The following is an 18,660-nucleotide window of genomic DNA, read 5'->3' on the forward strand; positions in this document are numbered from 1 at the left end:
ACAGACCATTTTTGTCTCAGCTGCGAATTTATTTTATATATTCTAAACGGTAGCAAAGATATTGAGTTGATGTCATTAAAATAGACTTCAAGACCTTCCTATTTCATAAGTCAAAAAGTGTTAGTTTCTGGTCTCAAATCTGATGATTGATCAAATCTGCTCAAAATATTTTCTAAGAATGTTTTTAAACTCATTACTATCTCTGTTCAAAATGTAAGCACCAAATCACATTAAATTTAGAAGTTATTAAGCAAAGTACAGCTAAGACCCATATGGTAGAACTTGAAATATGAATTTCGGAGAGATTCTGGTCCAAACTCTTAGGTCTGTAAAATTCCAAGTTGGTATAGTCAAGCAAAAAAAATTTCCAAGATGTCTTAGTATATGTAAAGGTTTCAGAAAAAATCATTTGGCTACCAAATCGATGTTTAAGTGGGTTCAAAAAAAAACTTGTTCGGATTTTTGCAAAAACTTAAATTTTTTGACAATTTTGAATATTCTGGTCTGAAAAATCCAATTTTTATCCAAATGACCCAAAATTTTTAGGAATGTTATTTAGTATATTTTATAACCGTGTACAAAATTTAGAGCTTTATCATTAAACTTTTTGAATATAACGTAATCAGTGACCTACCCCAGGCAAAAAAGTTGTTCCCCATTTTCTCTACCACCCCCCACTTAGGGCCCTACCCAACATTCCCGCCCCATAGTCAGCCTGAAAACCATCGTGATTCTCAAAATATAGGTATGTTGGAACCCAAAAATACTCGAAGACCTTGGTCACCGGCAAGGTGGGGGTAAGTGCCCCACATTGCCTGGACTAGATATGCGGGGTGATAAAATCGATTTTTCAGCTTTTTTAGCCTCGTTTCCATTCAGACTTTCGTCGTCGTGTGCAACTGTCTTTAGTCCGAACATGGAGAATTGTCGCCTGCACCCGACTGTCTGTTGGAAGCATTACGTAATGGATTTTTTCCAAATCTCTTTGTAAATCGAGCTCCGGCGTCAAAAACAGTAGAGTATTTTTATACGAGGATGAATACGTCATTTCTTCGAGAAACGTCGCGGGAAAATATAAGTATCCTTCTCGATCGGGAAACGTCGCTCGGTTCGGAAGCGTATTGTTGATCGGACCATACTGGCTTTTAACAGTCAAAACAAAGATGGCGGCAAAAGTAAACAACTGTTGCTACCGCTCTTTGGCTATTTTTTTTGGTTTTTAGCTTTAAAGAGTTGAATTGGATCATGATTTTTGTGTGATTGTTACAGAAATGGTTGATGATGAAGTTTCTTATTATTATTCCTTCCTGAATCGAGTTCGTTTGGTTGGCATGAGAGATGAGCAATCTCTTTTGAAAAACAGGATATTTTATCCGGTCGATATTTTATCAACCTTCACAACAAACTAACTTCAATTTGCTGTATTTACACATTCTAACTAGGCAGTTGACTGAATATTTGTGGATAAATCTGACCATGCTANTCTAATTGGCATTTCTTAGAAAAAGCTGACTGGACTGGTAGTGATATTGGTTATATGTAATATGGTTAGAGGAGAGGAGAGTAAAAATTGTGCATTAGCAAATAAATCCATATTGCCCAAATTGAAGAACAATTGAAAGAAGTTTCCAACCATTCAAGAAGAGTGAATATAAACCTTTGAGTGTTTCTTCTACAACTTCAACAACACGATCAATTTGTTGGACCTGAAAACAGAAAAAATAGAAAGATGAATGTAATTAGCATCCAGATCACATAACAACCAGCCATTATATTGGCAAAGTATCCAGTGTTGTTCACCGGTTTTATTCTTATTTTGCGTTAGTGGATGGACTCTAAAAGCCTCTTCCCCATCAATGATTATCAAATATCTTCCTTTCTAGTTGTTTGTAGTTAAAGCTATTAAACAAAGCCACTTACACCAATGACACTGAGACCTTTGATGAATTCGCCTTTGGGTTGTCCTTGAGGTACGCAACCAGCCACTACCACATATTTACCCAGGTCACTTGCTTTCTTGATCTCGTTTTTAAAACCGTCTTCAGCAGGGTTTTTCACCGTACAACTGTTCAACAGCCACAAATCAGCTTTCAAAGAATCAGCTGAAAAATGAAAAAAAAGATAAAATGGTGCCTGGCCTTATTCTGTTCTATAGTCGAACGTGCGCAACGCACTGGGCTCAACTTCAGTGTCTTCAAATTATTCATAGGCCCAATTGTAGACCCCCAGATATTCACCCAATGAACAAGTGTGCCAAATTTCAGCCAAATCCGACAATTATTGAAGTCTCCAGGCTGCCCAAAAGTTTTAGCCTCGCTTTGGCGAAAAACTCGTGCCCAGGCCCCAAAAATCAAAATTTTCAAAAAATGAAAAAATGGCCCCCAGATATTCACCCAAGGAACAAGTGTGCCAAATTTCAGCCAAATCCAAGCATTTTTGAAGTCTCCAGGCTGCCCTAAAGTTTCTGTGACAGACAGACAGACACACAGACACACAGACATTGTCAGATTGTAGCTCAACTGAAGTTGAGAATACACCTATTGAGCCAAGCACTGATAGATTGACTTTGAGTTAAACGGTGTCAAATGGTAGTTTCAGCTGATGCCATTGATACTTTTCACTGTGTTACAATGCAAAATTGTTAATTGGAGGTAATTCATCATCTGTGTGAGCCATGGTAAAAAGCCAATCTTCCATAAGTGGCACATGGATGTCTAGTGTTACTTTGATTAAATTTCTAAGCAAATCTAAAGAAGATTCAGACAGCCTAAATTTTTAAAATTGTGCCCAGCATGATAACAATACTAAAATAAAAACTCACTTGTAGTCACATTATAACCATAAGCACCCAACTGCCCAGCCATATATTCAGAATCACTGTTATTGTGTGTACAGCCCCATGTTTTGATGTAAATGGTCTGTGTTCCTGGAATGATACTATCTGCATGGACATCCTCAATTTGTTTACCACTTTTGCTACCAATAACTCGCCTTTTGACATGTTTACGGTTGTTCATACGATCAGCAGGTGTTAGGTCGTCCTGTTTGACAATATCCTCAATATCGTCTAAACCTTGAGAGCAGGATGTCATAATGGATGTTGGTACTGGTACAGGCATTCTTACAACTTTCACGCTTTGACCAACTTTGACCTATATTGAAATCTTTTATTTCAGTTGTTTCACTAAAAAACAATGCAATAGTTTTGTGAGTACATTTGAGTGTGACTTGAAGCATGTATAGCATATCTTCACTCAAAAAGTCATCATTCTGAAAAAAAAAAGATTTTTATCCAAATTTAGGATAAATATTAAAATGAGTGTTTGGCTAACCGAAATCAAACGTCAATCATAAAAACATAAACATTAGAAACCGATAGCTTTAACTTTTGTTCAGGCAAAAGGTAACAAGGTTGAATAAAAAGGTCAGAACATAACATTTTGTCATATTTAGAGCAAAACATGGTATGTACAGAATTGATGGTCTGTTATGAAATTAAGAGACTTTTGATGCTAATCGCCCTTCTCCCTGTTTTCTTAGCCATGTAACTCATTTAATTTTTCTACAGTAGCAAATTATAAATTTGTCTTAAAGGGACTCCTGGGTCATTGGAGCTTTTCAGAGTCTCGTGAAATTCGCAAAGCGAAAGGGATTCTATAGTCACCCCAAACCTGCCCACCAGTTATGTTAGACATGAAGGTTGGGGCTATCTATCTGCTGCTCAAAAGAATCTCATACTTTTTTTTCAAAAATCCCAAATCCCAAACAATTACCGAACGGATCAAAACTCAAAATACAACGAATCTTGTGTTGATGACGTCATTTTGGCCCTAAATGACGTCATCAAAAGGGTAATAAAATTTTTACTTTACTGAAATCGATTTCTAATTATTGATCCAAGAGATTTTACTGATGATTAGTACTAGTAATCGTTTTGAAAAAGAATCTTTTTCTAACTTTTATATTTTTGTAAACATTCGAAAACCTCCTTTTTTTCTTTTGTTTAAAAAGAAATCATTGCAGTGTAATTTTTCTTTGTTTTCAATTAAAAGAAGCTATTGTAACGTAAAATTTCTTTGTTCTTTTTTATATTGAAGAAAAAAAATGTCTTTGTTTTTTATTATATAGTAAAAAAAAAAGTCTCTGACACAGGACTTGGGAAAGAAAAGAATAAGGGGACAAAAGTGTACCCCCGTGTACCCACTTTTTGCACTCTTCGGCGGGGGGACACTTTTGTCCCCTTATTCTTTTCTCTTTTTTTACTTTATAATAAAAAACAAAGACATTTTTTTCTTCAATATAAAAAAGAACAAAGAAATTTTACGTTACAATAGCTTCTTTTAATTGAAAACAAAAATTACACTGCAATGTTTTCTTTTTAAACAAAAGAAAAAAGGAGGTTTTCGAATGTTTACAAAAATATAAAAGTTAGAAAAAGATTCTTTTTCAAAACTATGATTTACTAATGATTATTTACTGACGATTACCTCGGAATCGTATGTTTTGTCGTGCAATTAACGATTAATCACTCGTAACAAAGGAGAAAATACCGTAATTTGCACTCGTCCTTCGGACTCGTGCAAATTACTATTTTCTCCTTTGTTACTCGTGATTAATCGTTAATTGCACTCCAAACCATACGATTACTAGTACCAATGAAGACTCAATAAGTAATAGTTATTGCATAACTACCTCCATTTGAGAAGAAAACAGAATCGATGATTGACATTCTTGAAGTTTCCCAAGAAACAGTAATAAAACAGATCAAGCAGCTAAATGCAAATAAATCGTTCGGACCTGATGAGCTACATCCGTCAATGCTGAAAGAACTGATTGACTTTGTAGCAGAACCATTGAAGATCATTATGAACCAGACATTAGAAGAGAGCGTTCTGCCCGAAGACTGGAAGATGGCACATGTCACACCAATATACAAAAACAAGTGTGCACAAAATCTAGCAATAAACTACAGACCTGTCAGCCTGACATCGATAATATGCAAAATGATGGAGTCAGTATTACGTAAAGTAATGATGGATCACCTTGTTCGAGAGAATCTTCTCTCAGACAAGCAATATGGCTTCATTGGCAAAAGATCAAAAGTTACGCAACTACTCTATTATATCGACCTTTGCTGCGAATCAATGTCAGAAGGAAAAGTAGTTGAGTGTGTCTACTTTGATTTTGCGAAAGCGTTTGATACAGTTCTTCACAGGAGGTTGATAAAGAAACTAGAATGTTACGGGATCAGCGGAAACCTGTTAAAATGGATTACAGCGTTTTTATCAGACCGCAAGCAACTAGTCAAGGTTAACTCAGTTAAATCAACTACTGATCATGTCATAAGTGGAATTCCTCAAGGAAGTGTACTTGGGCCTCTGCTCTTTGTTATCTACATAAACGATTTGCCAGAAAAGGTAGTCTCCGATGCATTTCTCTTTGCCGACGATACGAAGATAGTGAAAATAATCAATTCTATTAGAGACTCTTTAGTTGTTCAAAAAGATATCTGTGAATTGGAAAAGTGGTCCTGAGATTGGTTACTAAAGTTTCATCCTGACAAATGCCATGTCTTGTCTTGACTATAGGTAAAGTTGCCAATATTAAGCATGCACACAGATACCAACTTGGAGGTAACGAACTTGACCATGTTTTTGAAGAAAATAACCTAGGCATCTTGATTGACTCTGAATTATCTTTTGAGGAACATATCTCTAGACAAGTCAATAAAGCGAATTCTATCTTAGGAGTCATCCAAAGAAGCTTTAGTGACCTCAGTCCTTCGGCATTTTGCACATTGTATACGACCTTTGTCAGACCGCATCTAGAATATGCACAATCAGTATGGCAGCCGAAATTACGCTGCAGCGTTAATCTGATTGAAGGTAGTATGATTCCGCAGTATCGTAATCTCCACTATGAGGAGCGTTTACAAAGACTCAAGCTTCCATCTCTTGAGTTTGGAAGACTTTTGGCCCATTGGCCCAAAATGTATAAGCATATCCATTTTTATGATCCAAAAACAACTCGGGACAAGCTAGTTAAAAGAACTCGTCCAGCCAGATTTCACGATCACGAATTCGTTCCAAACTTTGCTGCTGATGGTCTTCGAGGAGCGCAAACAAAGTCATTCTACTATAGAACAATCCCTACATGGAATGCATTGCCACGATTTGTCGTAGAGTGGACCTCCATTCACTTGTTTAAAGAAAACCTTAATGAAGCGTGGAAAAGACACAAACTTAGATATTTAACAAATAGAATTGTAATCAAACCGGTTCGTAGAGGCCCACCTCAGGCCTGTGAACTTGTATACTGTATAATAATAATAATAATAACTTTGAGTGCAATACAAGAAATATTTTACGAGACAAGCCTTTTTAGGCCAATCAGTAACGTAAATAAAGCCTGGGATACACGGGGACCAGGTTGACTATTTCCGGCTACCTTCGTGCTATAATTTTGAATGTTTTTGTTTGAAAATTTTGTTAGATTCGAACAAAACCATTCAACAAGTTCCCGCTGAAAATATGCACATCAAAACAAAGAAAAATTTCTTCGATCCAGCAGCTTTTCAATGTTTTTGTTTGGATGGGGGCCCTGGATGACAGAAAATGCATACTGCTACTGGTATAAATAGCCATAAATGCAATTTTTAAATAGCCATAAATCCAATTTTTATTTAAAGTTGTGCTAAAGCCTCATAACCCCTCTCATTGCATTCTCGATAAATTTTCTGATCCAAAGAGGGGCTACTCTGTACAAGAGTATATCTCAGGTTATATATAACATATATATATAGTGAAGATATGTAATATCTGTCATTTTAGAAAAAGAAAAGTATTGATATATAAATAACGCAAACTGATAAAAACGAAAAAAGTTAAGAATATTTTTGTTAATTGTGTGTATTTACGATTTTTTTGGTATTTTTTATTTTTTAATCATTCCGAAACAGAGGGTAATTTAGCAAAAAGTTAAAGGGAATTTAAATAGTGGTATGTGAAAGAAAAACCTAATCCAAATAAAGATAGAAGAAAAGTAATAGTGGAGAAACAATGAATTGCAAAAAAAAAAACTTTTATGATAAACACACTTCCTTAAGTTCATCAAAATACATACAAAATGGGGACAAATACAAAAGCAAACAAACACATCAAATAAATTAAAAAAAAAAAAAAAAAAAAAAAAAGAAGATACATAAACAAAACAAAACCCGAAGTCCCAGACTTGTGACTGGCATAGTGACTTTCCACGTGTTTAAGGGCCCACACTCAGTCGCCTTCGGAAAACATAGTATAACAAGTGATACTTTTATGGACCTACCTGGTTGTGCATTTAACATATTTATAATTGATATCTACGTGACGTGACCATTAAACAATCATTCAGAACACGAATATTGACGTTCTATTAAAATTAGTCGTTTGTTTCTTATAAAAAAAACTTTTAGAAACCAAGATTTCATGCTCTTGAAATACTCTTTCATATTCAAGACTTTGTGAGCAAAAAAAAACATCCATCTCGTCAAAAAATTGAGTAATTTGACTAAGAACATTAATGTATGCTTATTAATAGTGATTCTTATAGATAAAGATGCGTTTTTTCAGCTGAAAAATTCTTTTTTTATAAAATTCTGCTTGAGCCATCTTTTACCTACTTTCATGCAAAAAAGCCGTTTTTTAGCTGAAATTTACCCCCAAAATTTTTTTCAAAAATCGGGCTCCGTCACATTTGAGGGTTTATAGTTATGCATCTTTGTGCAAAAAATCATAAAGAATGAAAGAGCCAATCTCGAGAAAAGCTAATACCTAAGTAATTGATAATGTGCTTATAAAAAAATATCGTATTTGGCCAGTTTTTCTATAAAAACACGCCAAGCAACCAAAATTTCATGTCTAAACACACATATCCTTCAAAAGTAAGCCCTCATGACCGCAAAAAAAACATCTATCTCATAAAAAAAATTGAGTAATTTGACTAAGAACATTGATGTATGCTTATTAATAGTGATTCTTATAGATAAACATGCGTTTTTTTGAGCCAACAATTTTTTTTTGCAAAATCCTGCTTGAGCCATCTTTTACTTATGATGGTACCCTACTTTCATGCAAAAGATTTAAAAAAATTAATATTCCAATTTTTCACAAAGTCCAAAAAACCCGTTTTTTAGCTGTTTTTTGGCCCAAATTTGCCCAAAGACATTTTTTTTCGAAAATCGGGCTCAGTCACATTCGAGGGTTTATAGCTATGCATCTTTGTGCAAAAAATCATAAAGAATGAAAGAGCCAATCTCGAGAAAAGCTAATACCTAAGTAATTGATAATGTGCTTATAAAAAAATATCGAATTTTGGCCAGTTTTTCCATAAAAACACGCCAAACAACCAAAATTTCCTGTCTAAACACACATATTCTTCAAAAGTAAGCCCTCATGAGCAAAAAAACATATATCTCATAAAAAAAATAGTAATTTGACTAAGAACATTGATGTATGCTTATTAAAAGTGATTCTTATAGATAAACATGCGTTTTTGAGCCAACAAAATTTTTTGGCGAAAATCTGCTTGAGCCATCTTTTACCTATGATGGTACCCTACTTTCATGCAAAAAATCAGAAAAAATTAATGATCCAATTTTTCACAAAGTCCAAAAAACCCATTTTTTAGCCGTTTTTTGGCCCAAATTTGCCCAAAAAATTTTTTTTTCGAAAATCGGGCTCCGTCACATTCGAGAGTTTATAGTTACACATCTTTGTGCAAAAAATCAGAAAAAACTAATGAGCCAATCTCGAGAAAAGTTGGTAACGAACGAACGAACGAACGAACGGACGGACGGACGAACAGAGGTTAATTTATAGGACCTCCACCGGGGTAGGTCCAAAAAGGAACTAGCCAGCAGCTTCCAAATAAATAACAGACAACAAACAGACACTACAACAAAATACAGTACAAAAGGGCAGAAAGACACACTGTACCAACTATCCCTAGTACACTACAGGTGAAACAAACATTTGTAACAAACACAATCTTACATAAAAATAGAAAAAATCCCACAAAAACTGAAAAGAATAGAATCGTAAGTTGGCCGAGAACCCGGTTCGGCGTGCCGCGACGGGAGGACTGCACAGGGCAAAGAAAAGTAGGAAATGGTTACCTCCGATGCTAATGCTAATTCTTTAGACAAAAAAAAAAAAAAAAAAAAAAAAAACACATACAATACACAAGAAACAATTTCACAATTTGAAAATATGTAAAAATTCTTCGACGGTTTTCCCATACTTCATAAAACAGTCAGGAAACCTGGAAAAACATTTGACAACTTGCTTCTTCAAGAAAGCGTTTGAAGCACCCTGGTTTCGCATTCGAATGAAAAGCTCAGTGACTCTAGGAGTCAGATCTTCAAACATGAGTGTGCTACGTGCTATCCGTAAAATTTCTGAAAAGACAGATCCATAAAAAATGCACGATGGGATGTTACTGTCGGCATGTGGCATCCTTACAATGAAGAAGGGAAAGGCATCTCTCTTATCAAAAAGTTTATATCTAAAAATATTGTTTTCAACGGTGATATCTAAATCTAAAAACGATGCATGGTTTCCATGGTGCTCAACTTTGAGATCTAATTCTTTAGGGTAAATCTGTTTGTAGCAATTATGAAACTATATATGGTTCGTAGTACGGCACAAATCATCAATAAATCTACCTACAGAGTGGAAGTTATAGGCACTAGGCGAACTAGCAGAAATGAGACCTTTGACATACTCAGATTCAAAATGGTACAAAAACAGATTTGCCCAAAAAGGAGCAGGATCTATTCCCATGGGAATTCCAATGCACTGTTTAAGAATAGAATTGCCAACTTTGAAGAAGCAATTTTTTATCAGAAAGGACACACATTCAGACAGTGAAGAACTAGTAAAGAACGGGTAAAGAACCTATCATCCTTCCCTTTTGTAGTCCAGTATCCTGAAGTATTTGAAAAACCAAGTTTATTTCAACAACCTAAATCAAGCACAAAGTTAATAATTTTCGTTAAAATTTCAATGAGAAGATCGTGTGGAAGGGTTGTTTACAGTGTTGCAAAATCGAATGTTGAAATTCGTTTTGCTTTTTTATTGGCATTGATTATGTTAAGATGTCCAATAACAGGGGAAGAATTTTGTACAACCCAGAACTTATTGAAACGAGAAAAGAAACGAGATTTATGACGGAATTGCTCAACATGTTTGAATAGGACTTTGAGGACCATAGAGACACCACAAGACAGCAGTTTGGTACTACATGATTTGGAAGCAATGATGAAGCGACAACCAATAGAATTCTTAGGGTCGTTGTAAAACATGGATTAGCTCCATGGAGTACCTAATGGAGTACCCCCTAAAATACCTGTCAGAGCGATGAATATCACAAATTTGATAATCAACCTTTTCCACCAGCTGTAAACTTCCAATTTATAGCAATCAAAAGAATTTCTCAAGTTTTTGTTTGTGAAAAAATGGCTACCATCATTTCTGGCATTAAAGCTCATATAGCGCACGCTCTCTGCTTAAAAATCTTTGTTGATTATACAATTACTTTAATGGGATAAATTTTCGCGGGAATTAAATTTCGCGGTTGAGCTCATCCGCGAAATTTTAAGCTTTCGCGGGGATTAATTTTTGCGGATGAGGGATTTCCTGATTTTTCTCAGGGATTTAATTTTGCGGATTGGGGTACAAATTAAAATCTTTGAAAAGGAGTCAAAACATTTAAATAAAATTTTTCCAGGAAAATTTCAAGCCAGTTGCATTACCCTCTTGCATTGAAAAGCTTTTAACAATAAGCGATCACTTTAGATAAAAATTTTTCCAATACCTCTTCCAAGTTTGTAAATAAATGAAGAAAATTTTGAGGAAAACGATTTTTTGCTAACAACCTAACAAGCATATCAAGGATTTGACCTTTTTCGAGGGTTGCGTGCCCTCATGTAGAAAAAAGACAAAAAATGATAAAAATAGAAATTTCGCGGATTGCAAAAAAAATTCAATTTTTTTGCGGAAACTAATTTTCGCGGATGGACCTTTTTCAAATTTCCAATGGGACTTATTTTCGCGGATGACACCCAAATCTGCGAAATTAATCCCCGAAAAAATTTATCCCATTAAAGTAACAGACCAGATTTAGCTTGCAGAATAGCTCTGATATTAAACACTTTATAATAATACATATAATATCAGTGTAATTGTATATATCATTATGTGTTATATTATTTATGTAACACCAGTAGGACACTAGAGCTTTCTTAAGCAATATTTTTCTTTTGTCCTTTTGTCAACAGATTGACTTTTTTAAAGAAAGTATTGTGACAATCATAGAATACATAACCCGATATCAGCTGTTTGTAATTTTCTGACACGCACGGCAAACCTCTGAAGGCGCTTGAAAATTATACATCTGAGGAAAATAGTCCTCCCGCGGAAAATTCTACAACAAGAATCTTGTTGTGCGCTGGAAAGTTGAAAACTGATATGGCGTCCCTATTCATAAACACAATCACGCAACTTTGTTGTCGTTCCTAGTCCTTTCAGATGAACGCGGTCCTTACGATTTCGAGATTGCGTGCTTTCACACATCCCTTTAGAGCTTCAGCGAGGTGTGCAGAAAACAATCACAATCTGATCTCAGGTTAAGAATTCATAGCTTATCAACCCATTGCCAAAAGGAATTTTTATCATACCCAATATGATGCAGGTAGTATGACTGGATATGAAATGGCAGTTGGGGACAGTCTATGAGAGATGTTACAGAGGGGTTTTAGAGCATCAAATTATTCATTGTCATTTTATTGACAAAATACACTTCAATTAACAAAATAATAAGACAATCACAATAAATGGAGTCCACCAACCCATTTCTTTGATATGAGAATTTCATACTCAATGTGATGCAGATGACATGAAAGGATATAAATACAGACCAACATGAAAGCCGCATTCTTGCTACAGAGTGGTTTTAGAGCAAATACAAAATTATACAGGTCTTTATTTTCCTCTCGCGGCGATCAAAAATCTGGTCTGCAATATTTTTAGAGTACTTGGTACTCCATTGGAGTACTCCATGGAGCTATTCCATGTTTTACAACGACCGGGATAATGATAATGTCAGATAATGATAGTCCAAATGTTTTACACAAGTTTTCGCTATTTTCTATAATGGTGTTCAAATCTAGATTAGAAGACTGATAAGTGCTATTTCCAGAGATTTCTCAAAGTAATCTAGAAACATAATACTTTTTACAAATCAAAGCAAAGTTCTTAGATGCTTTGTCGATTGTGACAATGACAAATCTTTTCTGTAAGGTTTCAAGATATGCCAGCACTTCTGGATCCTTTAGAATAGGTTTAGTGTCATGTATTTTCGTTTTCTTTTCAACCGTCAAAATAATTGTGTCCCTCCAAAATTTAAATGCCCTAGCTTTGAATTGAATTTTTTGCTCTAAAGTATCAATGCATTCATCTAAACTAGTAATGATATTTTCTAAAGCTCTTTTAAAATTTACACGTTTTGGTTCACGGTAGTTGGGGCCTTTTGTTAAAAGTTTACGTAGTTTAGAATTTTTTACAATTCTCAAATCATCAGTTATAATGTGTTATAATGGAAAGGATCACAAAATTCTGAATTAACACATTCACAACGATCAGAGTCAAGTGTAAATGAGACCTCATCATCCATTATACATATACCAGATCAGCCATCCGGTCGTGCACAGTCTCACAGGCTTAGATGCATGACTTGCCCTAACCTTTCAATAAATTCTTCTTTCATGTCTAATGTGACTAAAAAAACTTATCAAATAATAAATCATTCCAATCAAACCATTTCCTGTCATTCTCAAAATCTTATATATCTTCTTTCTTGCAAATGTAACCTACAATATGTTGGAGAAACTACAAAACAATTAAATACCTTAAGGGAAGAAATTTTCGCGGGAATTTAATTTCGCGGTTGGTCAAATTATTTTTTTTCGCGGGAATTTAATTTCGCGGTTCAGCGATTTTCGATTTTCTTGAAGAAGCAAGTTGTCAAATGTTTTTCGAGGTTTCCGGACTGTTTCATGTCTGTGGGAATGTTCTTATTGCCCTTTTGTACTGTATTTCGTTGTAGTGTCTGTTTGTTGTTTGTCATTTATTTGGAAGCTGCTGGTCAGTATCTTTTCAAGTGAAGATAAGATATATTATCCAGAACCACAGTTGACTGGTGAAATAAGCCTATTTATATACAAATTTACAGGATAAAAATTTTCAAATCAAATGCAGTTAAAAAGAAAATATGTGAATATAAGAACTCCTGTGTTCCTAATATCTGAAAGTAAAAAAACTGAAGATAAAACACAAAAGTTAAATCTGATAATAATATATATGTTTTTCTTTTTTCAAATGTTAATGTTGGTCGTTAAGAGGCTTCTCGAATGACTTAGGGCAAGTCTCAAAAACCTAACGGTTTACCCTAAGTTTTCGCTACCAATAGCAGCCAGATTCAGAGATCCACTTAGGGCTCTAAAGTGGCTCTATACCTTAAGGTTTCAGGGCCCGGTTGTTACGTAATTAAATATTAACCTAAAAATTAATTATTAAAGAAATTGTAATCATGACGTCATAATTTGATCGAATTTGGTGACGTCATGAATCGTATAATCGCTATAATATAAAAAATACGTGTCAAATCTATCCCAAATTTGGACCAAAGATGCATCTAACTGAAATGTAACTTTTTGAAAAAAAAAATTTGGAAAAATTTGATGACGTCAGCAAAAAATTGCATTTTTCGATTTTTTGCTGATGTCATCAAAATTTTCAAAAAAATTTTTTCATTGAAAAGTTTGGCACCATTAAGATGCGTCTTTGGTCCAAATTTGACAAAGATTTGACATGTACTTATAGAGTTAGAGCTAATTTACGATTTATGACGTCATAATTTGATGACGTCACAATTCACATTTTCTTTAATAATTAATTTTTAGGTTAATATTTAATTACGTAACACCGGATCCTGAAACTTTAAGGTATAGGTCATCTAAAAATCCTTAAGTGAATCCATGAGAATGGGTGCTATTGGTCGCGGATTCGGGATTTGTGATTTTTAAAAATCTAGACATGCCCTAACTCAACCGAGTTGTTGTAATATCCTCATTAATGTTCAAGTCTTTTTTACTGAAAACTGATCTGCTCCCGTGTAGGCAGATACCTACAGCTTCACATAGTCCTATGGATATCTTTTGCCTCATCCACGTAATCTTTTCACTGAACGATTTATCTTGTTTACTCGCCATCATTTCCGCCTATCGTGAAAAAATTTTGTACATTCATGCTTCACGTCCCATGCCGCCGGTTGCGGAGAAGACCAGAGGTGTGAACGAGCCATGTTCGATCTCCAAAACACGTTGATTGTATGCTCGTTTCTTTTCCCGTTCGTTGGATTCAAAGCACTTTTTGAGGTCCTGTGAGACATGTCGTTTTGCAAGTGGGTTAAAAACCCAAATGGCGAAGAATGCAGATTGACCTGTCTGCCAGAAACCTCTGGCGTGAATGTCGAAGCGTGCCTCATCTCCAGTGATGGCTCTGACTCCGTGGAGGTCTTCACCAGTCAGAGGATGGAGGGCTGGTTCCAGTGACGTGGTGGCAGGGGGCCAGGGGGGCCAGGCCCCCCAGCGGAGCCCTTTTGAGAAGGGGCGCCCAAAAATGAGGGACGCCAAGAAGGATGTTTCAGACGCCCATATCGAAAGACTGACAAATGAAAAAACAAAAATGGCGCCCCTCATCACCTCAAAAACTAAAAATTTTCTGGCTCGCTTCGCTCGCGCACACCTTTTTGTATTCATAATGAGCGTATAGAGAGGGGCGCCAAAAACAAAAAATCTTTAAAAATGGCGCCATATTTGCCTTGGCCACCCCAGAGAAATTTTCCCACCACGACACGGGCTGGTTCGATTACTACCTACGTCTTTACAGATGGTTTTAAGCATCAGTGCAATGGTGTTTCGGAGTTCCTTGTGTCGTAGTGACACAAATCCCCCTTTTTGCAAGATAGGGCATGCTGCAAATCGAACTGCCACATTCACAAAATGTTGGTAGTCGTTTCAGTTGGTACCCATAACGAATACGGATGAGATCCCATAAAAGCTCCTTGTTAAGGTCGTAGCCTTTGTCAACAATTGGAAGAAGTGTTAGCCAACTAGAAGCCCCCTTGATACACGCAAGGTCATTTAGCTTGAGAAGGTTTGGTGGCATTTGATCTCTTAAGCTTGATATGGCTTCATTCTGGGCTTTTCACTTTGCTGACTTTAAGCTGTACTTGACCTTTTTCACCTCACCTTCATCATCCAAAGGGATTTGCTGTTTGATGATGTTATTTATTAGCTAGTTGGTTGAGGAGCTTTTGGGAATTTTCATATTCCCCTGCTGCCATTTCAGCAAAGATTGGGATGCCCAGGCCACCAAGCTCTGGTGGCAGGGCCATCAGTTTTCCCAAGTTGATAGAGCAGGTGATCCCATTCGTAATAGCAGGGATGAATTCAGTGGTTATAATGTGGTCAAGCTATTGTAGCTGTTCATGGATATCTGGGATGGTGCGCATGGCATAACAGATTTTATGCTTGTAGCCCGCTACAAAGGCAGCATATGCTGCTTGAGGCTCAGTTTTGCCTATTGCACTTAGCACCCTGATTTCCTTAACCCACTCATCAACTTTTTCTTGCATGAAGGTTCTTCTAAAAGAAGAATGTCCTAATGCTGCCACTAGGTGTCTTTTACCTTTAGATGTAATATTAACACCTGTTCCCTCGAAGATCTCTTTTGCTTATGGGAGAAAGGCTTCCTTGACAACAATCAATGTTTTGCCAGCGTTAGGTCAGTTTCTTTTTTCCTGTTATGTTTCCTGAAGGCGACTGAGTGTGGGCCCTTAAACACGTGGAAAGTGACTATGCCAGTCACAAGTCTGGGACTTCGGGTTTTGTTTGGTGTTTGTATGTTTTTTTATGTATTTGATGTGTTAGCTTTTGTATTTGTCCCCATTTTGTATGTATTTTGATGAACTTGTGTAAATGATTGTACGGAAGTGTGTTTATCAAAAAAGTTTTTTGTAATTCATTGTTTCTCCATTATTACTTTTCTTCTATCTTCATTTGGATTAGGTTTTTCTTTCACATACCACTATTTAAATTCTCTTTAACTTTTTGCTAAATTACCCTCTGTTTCGGAATGATTAAAAAATTGAAAAATACCAAAAAAATCGTAAATATACATAATTAACAAAAATATTCTTAACTTTTTTTTCGTTTTTATCAGTTTGAGTTATTTATATATCAATACTATTCCTTGGGGGGGGGTTCACTTTTACGGTACGACGGTATTGAGCCTTTTTACCCCCGGTAAATCGGTATTACGAGAAAAAAACGACGGGATTACGGTATTTCATTTTCTACCGGTATCGGTAAATTGCCTGTTTTTTTGTCGGTATTTCGATATTTTTATCAATAAAAAACGGTATTTCGGTATTAACCTTTTAGTTTCTTCATGAGTTTCATGCAGAAAAGTCTATTCCGCTATTTTAACCAGTAAAATTTTCTTACTCGCTTCGCTCGCACAATCTTGGATGTCCTATTGACTTATTGTCATGGTGAGGTTATTCAAAATAAGCAAAACTTTACGATATCTAAACAAATATTTTCGTTTTTTTTCTGCGGGCGCATTTTTTTAATGACAACTTTTGTAATGCAAATACTGCATCCAACGAATCGAATGAGTCTAGATAAAATTTTCTCCGTCAGCATTAAAATGATATGGTCGTCTATCCGTATTCACTTATATTGCTACTACAATACAATACACTGATACTGCAGAGACAGTAAAGGCGGTATTTACTCCTTCAATAATTAGTAAAAGTAGGTAGTTCTAAAAATATCTTGTGCAGCATCGAACGATTAAAAAATAGTTAACATCATGATGCATATTTTTCCCAACAAATGGTCAGTGTTAAATAAAATCAAAAATTGTGTGACCAAACAAGGCATACTTGGCTAACAATAGCGTATTAGGGCCGTTTTTCAATAACAAAGGAGAGCGAAAATTGTCGAAAAATTTTTGCGCTCGATTCGCTCGCGTTCTTATTTCCATTTATTTTATTTCTTCCGATAGGGGGGTTAAACTTTTGAATTCGCCTTCTCTAGTTGCACCACAGCACCACCTCTCTGAAGCCTGTGTTGAAGTCTACGGCTTCTCAGACCATGATTGGCCCAAACCTCGATTTTAAATTAATTTTCAATATAAAAGACATCTTACGGGTCTGCGAGGAAGAAATTATTGGGGGAAATGCTTAATTTTGCATTTGCCTCCCGTAACAAGCAAGTAATTTTCGCGCGGCAGACCTAAAATATTGCTTTATGAAAGCTCAAATAGCTGTAAAAGAGACCTTAAAAAGTCGACGATATCGAGAATAAGGTCACAAAAGTAGCAAAAAACTTTATATATTGGTATATATGTTTGGTATAAGAATAGGTCAATCTGTTTAAAAGAGACCATAATGCATAAAAAGGTTAAATTTAGCCCAATAAGGTCACAATCGTTTAACCAAAGATGTAAAAGCAAAATTGGTGCGTGAACGTGAAATTAAGTAACAAAAACTCTTAGCGAATGATGATTCAAAGCTTAGCTATCAAAAACTTTTTCCGACATTTTTACGACTTGTCCGACTGAGTCGCTCGGTCGGGCGACGAGAACGGAACATATTTTAGATTGCCACCATATATATATATGCTGAAGATCAGAGATCTGACCTCAAGGAGAGAAAGTGTTGAAAATACTAAATAAAATAAAGATGAAACATAAATAGGCACTAATATTTTTATAATTATACGTTTTTTTTTCCATTGTTTTGAATTTTTCTAAATATATAAATCAAACATTCTGTCAAGAAATGAGAATATTATGCGAAATAGAACCAACAAACCAATAGACATGAAGTTTAAAAAGCCAAGCAGAAAAAAACACAAACACCAAAAACCACTCAAAAACCCAACCAATGCAATCTGGAGTCCCCAACTTGCGACAGTTGCAGCGGCTTTAAATAGTTTTAAGGACGTCCAACACTCAGCCTCCCCCAGATTCCATAAACCTGAACCGACCTGCAGTCCAAACAAACTAACAAACATAGAAAAATAAACAAAAACTCCCACACAAATACAAAGAAACAAAAAAGGGTAAACAACAGACAAGAACAAGACAAACGACAAAACACAAGTTTTCAAAAAGTAGGCCCAGAACCCGGTTCGACACCTGTCTGTGCAGCCGTCTACACGGGAAAGAACGAAAAAGAAAATGACTGAGAAAACTAACATACAATACATAATATTAAAAAATAGTTTCAATTTTTCAAAAATGCAGTTGCGCTAAAAAACCATTTAAAGATTCTACGAATTTCATAAAAGTCTCTGGAAATCTATCAAAACACTTTCCAATTTGTTTTCGCAAGAAAGATCTTTCAGCTCCCTGATTGAGCATGCGCTTGAAAAGTTCTGAAATTCTGGGCAGAACATCTTCAAAGAGAAGAGTGCATCTAGCCTGGGATTCCAAGCTCATAATTTTAGAAAAAACAAAAAATACCTCACCTCACAAAGTTCTAAAATTA

General features: G+C 35.5%; 1 protein-coding gene across 1 annotated transcript; it reads right to left on the reverse strand.

Annotated features, from left to right (window-relative positions):
• Positions 1-1,577: 1,577 nt before the first annotated feature.
• Positions 1,578-3,180, reverse strand: LOC136819824 (threonylcarbamoyladenosine tRNA methylthiotransferase-like). Its single transcript, XM_067076065.1, has 3 exons — positions 2,822-3,180; positions 1,921-2,102; positions 1,578-1,706 (listed from the first exon to the last, which is right to left on the reverse strand). Exons 1-3 carry the CDS (start codon positions 3,117-3,119, stop codon positions 1,578-1,580), a joined length of 609 nt encoding a protein of 202 aa, XP_066932166.1. The 5' UTR covers positions 3,120-3,180.
• Between the last annotated feature and the right edge of the window lie 15,480 nt (positions 3,181-18,660).

This window comes from Clytia hemisphaerica, unplaced genomic scaffold (genome assembly GCF_902728285.1).
Source record: "Clytia hemisphaerica strain Z4C2 unplaced genomic scaffold, Clytia hemisphaerica genome assembly, whole genome shotgun sequence".
NCBI lineage: Eukaryota > Metazoa > Cnidaria > Hydrozoa > Leptothecata > Clytiidae > Clytia > Clytia hemisphaerica.

Coding starts and splice junctions, on each gene's coding strand:
- LOC136819824 (XM_067076065.1), bottom strand. CDS start 3,119: ATGCCTGTACCAGTACCAACATCCATTATGACATCCTGCTCTCAAGGT. Junction 2,103..2,821: donor TGGTTATAATGTGACTACAA/GTGAGTTTTTAT, acceptor TTCATTTTTCAG/CTGATTCTTTGAAAGCTGAT. Junction 1,707..1,920: donor AAGGTCTCAGTGTCATTGGT/GTAAGTGGCTTT, acceptor TTCTGTTTTCAG/GTCCAACAAATTGATCGTGT.